The sequence below is a fragment of the Molothrus ater genome, chromosome 6, assembly GCF_012460135.2.
Source record: "Molothrus ater isolate BHLD 08-10-18 breed brown headed cowbird chromosome 6, BPBGC_Mater_1.1, whole genome shotgun sequence".
NCBI lineage: Eukaryota > Metazoa > Chordata > Aves > Passeriformes > Icteridae > Molothrus > Molothrus ater.
This window is the reverse complement of record NC_050483.2, coordinates 46,222,239-46,229,903: the sequence shown is the minus strand read 5'-3', so window position 1 is coordinate 46,229,903 and position 7,665 is coordinate 46,222,239. Positions and strand designations below refer to the sequence as shown.

Sequence of the window (7,665 nt, the reverse complement as noted above, 5' to 3'; positions counted from 1 at the left end):
GGAAAGGCAGCTTTCTGAAAAGTGTACTATATATTTAACAACTGTATCCCTTCTAAGGATTTCCTTGTGTTTTATCTTCAGGTTATTAACATCCTGCAGCAAGTCATCACTTCAGCCTAAAGGTTTGCGGAAGAAATAAACTCTACATGAAAACTGAATGTAATTAAGTCTTACATTCAGGACCCTGATGAGTGATACACAGGGAGAAGTAGAAGATGGTGAATTTCACAGAGAATGTGACTGAGAAGTGCAATATTAATCATGAAATCCACGAGACATTATCCCCTGTGGTGTACATATTTGTGTTCATATTAGGCTTGCCAGCTAACTGCCTGTCCCTGTACTATGGCTATTTACAGATCAAGGCTAAAAATGAATTAGGTATCTACCTTTGCAATTTGACTATAGCAGACCTGCTGTACATATTTTCTTTGCCTTTTTGGCTACAGTATGCTTTACAGCATGACAACTGGACCTACGATGAGCTGCTGTGCAAGGTGTGTGGCATCATCCTGTACGAGAACATCTACATCAGCGTGGGCTTCCTGTGCTGCATCTCCATCGACCGCTACCTGGCTGTGGTGCACCCCTTCCGCTTCCAGCGCTTTCGCACCATGAGGGCTGCTGCCATCGTCAGCAGCATCATCTGGGCCAAAGAAATCATCACATGCTGCTTTGTCTTCACACACGGAGAGATCAGCATGGATGCTGAGAGCCACTTGGTGTGCTTTGAGCATTACCCCATCAAGAAATGGGAGCACAATGTCAATTACTACCGCTTCTCTGCTGGCTTCCTTTTCCCCTTCTTTCTGCTGGCCTTCTCCTACTGTGGGATTTTACGAGTTGTCCACAAGAGTCCTGGCACCCAAAAGAAGAAGAAAATCCAAATTAAAAGACTGGTATCAAGCACTGTTTTCATATTTTTAGTCTGCTTTGGACCATACCACATCCTACTTGTAGTTCGTAGCTTGTTGGAGAACAACTGCTCATTTGCTGAGAAAATATTTAATGTTTACCATATTTCTCTCCTGTTAACCACTTTTAACTGTGTTGCTGACCCAGTATTGTACTGTTTTTCCAGTGAAAGCACTTACCAGAACTTTGTCAAGATGAGAGACTCTTGTCTAACATGTTTAGGCCATCTGAGTACTGAGACGAAGGAATCCTATCCACTAAACACTACTGACACTCCCAACAGAAAACAGCATGAACAACAACCAGAGTTACTACAAATACCACTTGATGGTGCTGGCATGAAGGACTGCTTCACAACTAATGCAGACAGCCTATAGCATTAATCAAAAGGACCTTAATCCTGCACCTGCAGCTCTAGCCGTGTTTGTGGATCTGTCTGAATTATTCATGGATTACAACAGCGTGACCTCCCAAAGGCTTATGAGCAATGCTGTACAGCAAAGCTGTTTCCAGAGGTGCTTGGACCCTGGCAATAGTGAGGAAAGTATGTGCTAAGTCAGTTTAGTTATGCTACCACTGTTGTGCTGCCACTTAAAACCTGTTTGTCTTGATGACTGCACTGACTGGAATAAGCCAGTACTCACGGTGTGCAGTTCTGGTGAACTCATCTTTAGCTGCTTCTGTTTGCCCTGTAGCATCTAGAGAAAGTAATTCTCTACAAGCTGTCATCATCTGTTGAAAAGGTCAGAGACAAAAAAATTTAATGTCCCCATACATACTTTTAAAAAGAAAAATCCCAACAAAACACTTCTGCAACATCTCTGTAACTCTCTGGAATAAATTCTCCTTCTGCAAGTTTCAAAGCCTGCAGAGACCGTGGCAGAACACAGGTTCCTAAAACAATCAGTCTGATAGTGTGAGGCATTATGGGAGAACATGCAAAGGAACTCAGCACCTGCTGAGACCTTCAGGCTCTTATTTCACTGTTGAGCCTCAGACTGTTAAACCTCATGGTAAGGCTCCTAGAAACTTCTGGAAGTAGGAGACTCTGGGCTCCAGTGGGTGTCAATAACTTGGTTTGTTGACTCAGAAGAGAACAAGAAATTGGTACAAGAACAAGAAATGTGAGGCACTTTGATCCCACGTGCTTCTCTGAGTCATAGTGTTCAAGAATATTTATTTGCATCTAAATTCTGCTACACCTTGCTAAGGTTTTGATTGTGTCCTCTGCAATTTGTATGTATTATGCAGCACAGACCATGCAGGCATTTAAATAACAATGCATTTGTCAGGGAAACTGTTGAATGAATTCTGTGTAAACCATGTTTTTGCCCACAGATAACATTGGTCATTGTTCAGCAATTACAGTATCAGAAATATGATGTATGATCTGCATCCTGGTTTAGACAGAAACAAGATATACGAGTAAGTGGTGAATAATGGCTTTTAAAGACCTGGGAGTTGTGCTCCACAGTATTGTTTCTACCACCAGCCTTCTCTCTGTGTTTCTTAGGGTTTTTTGGTTACACTAATGATTCCTGTGTGAATCTTCTTTGTGATCTGCTCATCACGCCTCCTTTTACCTGCAGCTGTTACACCATGAATATTGCCTTATCCTTTCAATTCTCTGATTTCAAACCTTCCTTGAAAAACCTCTTTTGTCTGCAACCCAGAGCTGATAACTTCCAGCAGTATAATCAGTTTTGTTTCTTTGGTTTGCTTTTAAGTTAAAAGATTGTCTAGACAGATGGTCTACTCCTGCTATCTGAATATGTCATTGTAACACAGCCTTGCTTGCCATCAGATTCCAAAAGGAATGTATTCTAACAGTTTTCTGGAAACCACCTTGAGGTATTGGATATAATTGGATAGAATTAGTGGATGTGTTTAATAAAGAATGTTTTTATAATTTCCTTTTCATATTTTTTCACGCCATGTTTGAAATAACTATCTTTAACTTTGGTGCACAGTTTCTATTTGTGAGACTATAGATCCTCTCCTCCCTCCTCTTGCAGAAAGGATTCACATCCCCAGTCCCAAGAGGGGATTAGGTTTGCTTAGGTTAACATTTGGTTTGTTTAATTATTTTACATTTCTTTATACTTTGACCATTCAGCCGGATTAATTACCTTACATCTGCATTTTTTTCTCCTGACTATTAGCACTGTTTAGCTTTATTTTCTCCTGCTGTGTATTCCAAGGGGGTTGCAAGGCAGGGACTCCCTGCCTGGAGTGCTGAGCTTGTACATTGTTAAGCACCAACTCCTTGGACCCCCACGACTGTCGGGCTGCAAGACACACATGGTTTGTTCTAGGATTAAATATTTGTTGTTGTGTTTATGTGTTGCTCCTTTGCAGTTCCCCATGCTGTTTAAATTAGACAGCTGGAATGCAGAGCATGCTGTACTACATGGAATTCTCATCTGAGGGATTAAGGCTCATTCGAGATGGAACTTTGATGTGGTCAGCTTTGGTCAGCTGCTGCAGTTTAAAATCAGATGGAAACTTGTGGAACACAGTCCAGCATTCTGCTCCAGTTCTCAGCACTTAACCTGCTAACCCAGAACAGAAAGGAGGGGTTTTTCTTCGTTTCTCCTTTTTTTCTTGAGGCCAATATTTTATCAATTCTTTCTGTGTTGTAACTGTTTGGCTTAGGCTGCAGAACTGTAACCAACAGAGCAGGAAGGTAAATCCCACTCAGAGCTTTTCCTTCCCTCTCAGTCAAAAGACATTCACTCAAGGGTCCTGCTAAGGTTGCTAGAGACATGCTACACATGCTACTGAAGTAAATGCCATGCTTGGGACTGCACACAAGAAGGTATTCTAAAAGCACACACTTGATAAAAAGAGAAAAAAATTATTAGACTTTGTATTTCTTAATGAAAACTGACTGTTAAGACTTGTATTTTGGGGTGAAAAAAGAGCAAAAGCTTACAAAATGAAATTTTTTTGAGAAAAGTTAGTGCTTGAAAATATCCATTGCATCTGTTAGTGTAACATGTCAGTAGCATAGAAAGAATAAAATCAGCTGTTTCTTTTAAAATGATGCAAATTTCATTCTGTGAGTTCTGTGCAGCAGTGAACATATGCCATCCTGCAGGGTTACTGGCTTTGGCAAAAAGTTCGAGCATTCATATGAATTTTACTCAATACTTATAGTTAGGAGAGTTTGGAGACTTCTAAAGGAGATATTTTCTAATTGTGAAACTTCCAAGATACTTTTCTAGAACATCCTTTAGGAAGTTTTTAGATAAAATGAATCTAAAAAAAGAAGACTGATCTAGAAAATAACCATTGGGATCTTTGGTGAACCTGAATGTCTAGCAGAAGTCTGGCATTAAGATTTCTTTCTGTCATGTGTTCTACTATTTTATGTCTTTAAAGGCCCTGTATCTTCAGGGACTTCAGGAGATTAATGTCCCATATATGCTGGTCTTTGTGGTATGACATTATTTTTCTCATTCTGAACAAGTTATTTGTCTTGCATCAAAGAAGGAAAATAAAACTCACCTGCCAGGAAGGAAAAGAGATAGAAAGTGCTGCTCCCTGCTGAAAGTCCAACTAAAGGCAACTTCCATTTTGTGACAGGTAAAGCACCAGCGCTCTAGGGGTGGTGTCAAATGTACGCTCCTCTCTCTGCTGGCAGGGCTGACAGCCAGCAGAACTGTAGTCCTGCCATTTACCTGGAGTTAAGGTAAAATTACAGCTTTGAATGACAAAAGCTGGGCACAGTTCACAACCATTTGTCATGTACTGCTTCAGTGTTAGTAATCTTATGGGATAGAATTCAATGTTACCTCACTTGGTCTTGTCAGGAGCTGAACTTCTACAACAAGAATTCATGCAAAAGTTTATTAACATAATGTTGTATTCAATGCAAATGTTTATTCATTCAGAATCATACTTTAATTTATAATAATTAATTTTAATCATTATTTTTGTATTCAATTAATTTCCTTGTAACAACAGGACACTCTGAAATGTCTACAACTTTTCTCTATTATCCATAAAGTGGCAAAATATGTAAGTGGCAAATTACTAATATGACAGGGGGTAATGGCACAGCCAACCCTTTACACAGAAGATCTGCAATGCTGCTCTTATTTTCATTAGCTCAGTTAAAGTTTTCTCCTTCTCTCCTGACACTTCCACAAACTATCCCCCACCATAAGAACACAGTGCTAGAGGGGGGCTACAGGAAGTGGGCAGTGGAGCTCTCACTACTGTAACACTGCAGTTTGGTTTTGAATCTTCCCTCTCTACTGTAGCTGTTTTCCTCACCACAAGTATTTTTAAAGCCAAGTTGATATGAGAGTTACTTCCTGTTGCAGTTATGAGGTTAGTAAAACAAGAACAGCAGTGCAATAATATCTCATTGTAATTTTGTGCTTTCTTTGTAAAAGCCAGATCACCTCTTTATTATATAATATCATTTAATATTAATTTTCCATTGTAAAATTATAACATTACAAAATTCCATTTTCCATTATAAAATTAAAGAAAAGAAAGATAAACCAAGTGGATGATGATATCCTCTTCTTGTTTCACAGCGATGTTGGAAGGATAACAATGAAAGGCTCTGTGTGATCAAGACACCAGAGATGAAAAGCCATCTTTTTCTGACCTTTTACACCTTGAGAGAGCCTCAAAAATAAGGAAATGACATGGGAGCAACTCTTCATGTAGAAGTCACTACACTAGGGGCAGTCAGTGCTGTGCTTCCTGCAGCAGCTTTTCAATCATGAGTGAGTGGGTGCTGTAGAAGGGCAGCCCATCCACCTCCATCTCCAGACTGGCAGTTTTGCCACTGCGGACCCCGAGCTGCACAAGTGCTTTCAGAAGCTTTTCCTCCTTGAAAATCAAAGAAACAGAGTATAATTAAAATTCTGAATCAGACAAGGGCAGTCATCAAGATCTTTGTTTTAATTCTGGGAGAGACTGACCATATCCTTAATATTTATTTTGCCATCCACTTGCAAGTACTATCTTGTCCCAAAGAATATGTTTAGCAGCTGGAGCTCAGGAAGTGTCAGATGGTTTATAATCTTGACTGATACTTAACCACTGAATATTATTTTTCTCCACACTGCCTCCAACAGAACATTAGTTTCAATTCAGAAACACCATTTTTTGCTTGGTTTCAAGTTCCTATGTTGCACAAATCAGAATGCGAGGAACCTCCACCCAAAGTATCTCAAAAATCCATCTGTGGTTTCCCCAGCCAGGCAGCTGGCTGCAGCTGCATTTTTATAGAAAAAGACAGAAGGGAAGGAGGGTGCACCAGGAAAAAAGGGTACAGAGAGCACCTGGAAGGGCTGCACACTCACTTTCCTTTCCTGCAGCTTCTCTGATCTCTCTGTGCCTTTGGCACTCTCTTCCCTTTTCATTTTTGATTTTATGAGAATTCTGGTTGCTTAGGGAAGGAGTGGGGAGAAAACGACCTCTGAAATTGTGCTTCCTTGGCATGCTCTGAACTAGCATATGATTTGTTTAGAACTACAGTCATTTTCTTGCTTAACTAATATAAGCAGATAACAAAGCATGCTCCAAGTTGAACTGTAAAAGTACACAGAGGGAACAAAATCCTTTTTTTGTGAGCTATGGGCCAGTTAGCATTGTGAGATGAAAAGATGGAATAAAATGAGCTCTAAAAAACCACAGGGAACAGTGAAATTTGAAGATCTGGTTTCAAGTGAATGTATGTCTGGCATAAACTGCTCTGCTTTTCATTTGCCATGAAATGGACACAGTAAAACTTCCTATTTTTAGCATTTACTATAGTGAGAATTTATTCCTTGAATTCTGTTAATAAAAGTCTAAGAAAACAAAAAACCTGGTCACTTTTTAGCTTTCCCCATGCCAACCCTGTGAGAGGTTCTATAAGACCTTGAAACACTCACCTATCTATCTGTTCCTCTCTTTTCCTTTTCCTTCCTCTTTTCCTCTCTTTCTGTACTAGGAATGCCCTTTCTGAGCCTTGCCTACTGTGCCATTTCCATTTCCATGCAAATTGCTACTGCATCAATCCTACCAGTGTCCTTGACAAAGAGCTCTCTGGATTTTAACACTTCAGATTTGACATTACCACACAATAACCTAGCAGAAGTTCTTTATCTCCTGCACACACATGAATGATGAAAAAAAAAGTAACCTTAAAATATCTAATTTTCTCTTATCAAATGCTAGCATTTTTTCTAGGAACACTTCTAAACCACAAAGAATACAGTCGCTGTGGATCTGAATTGAGACACAATATAGTTGTATTTTACCTAATGGTAAAATGGCCAAAATATAATCATTTCTGAATGAAGCAAAGCATGCCCTGCATGATCAATTCAGTTTCATTTTGTAACCTGCTCTCTGAATGCACTTTCTAAAGATCTGTTTTTTATTTCCTGGTAAATTATCCTAATTCTTAGCTGCAATAAAATTAAATGAGGCTCTGGTTTTCTACTAAAGGAAAAATATGCATAGTTACATGGTGTCAGCAGTGACACAGCTATTTAAGGAAATTATCTGGATACACTAGTAGCATAAATTTGCTACTTTATAATTAATAAAAATTATAAATGCACATCAGTTTATATCATATGAATGATCATATACATAAATGCAAATATATACAACTGATCTTTCTGCACAACAGATGTTTCTCTTAGCAGTGAGAGTATCTAAAAGGGCAAAGGAGATCTCTCCTGTCACAAAAGAGGCACCTAAATTGGATACACAAAATGTAATCTCTAATATGAA

At 39.2% G+C, this 7,665-nt stretch overlaps 2 protein-coding genes across 5 annotated transcripts in view; one reads left to right on the top strand and one right to left on the bottom strand.

Moving 5' to 3' along the window:
• The first annotated feature begins 215 nt into the window (after positions 1–215).
• GPR68 (G protein-coupled receptor 68) lies at positions 216–1,292 on the top strand. Its single transcript, XM_036384045.2, has one exon. The coding sequence runs from the start codon at positions 216–218 to the stop codon at positions 1,290–1,292; it is 1,077 nt and encodes a 358-aa protein (XP_036239938.1).
• A 3,461-nt stretch (positions 1,293–4,753) lies between these two features.
• Positions 4,754–7,665, bottom strand: part of DGLUCY (D-glutamate cyclase) — a 48,677-nt gene continuing 45,765 nt past the window's right edge. For all 4 annotated transcript variants that reach the window (XM_036384042.1, XM_036384044.1, XM_036384041.1 and 1 more), the window contains one exon: positions 4,754–5,766. In XM_036384042.1, coding sequence (XP_036239935.1) covers positions 5,623–5,766 — 144 coding nt within the window. In that variant the 3' untranslated portion in view covers positions 4,754–5,622. The remainder of the gene's footprint in view (positions 5,767–7,665) is intronic.

What these genes read in the sequence shown, in the direction of transcription:
- GPR68 (XM_036384045.2), top strand. Translation starts at nt 216, where the DNA reads ATGGTGAATTTCACAGAGAATGTGACTGAGAAGTGCAATATTAATCAT.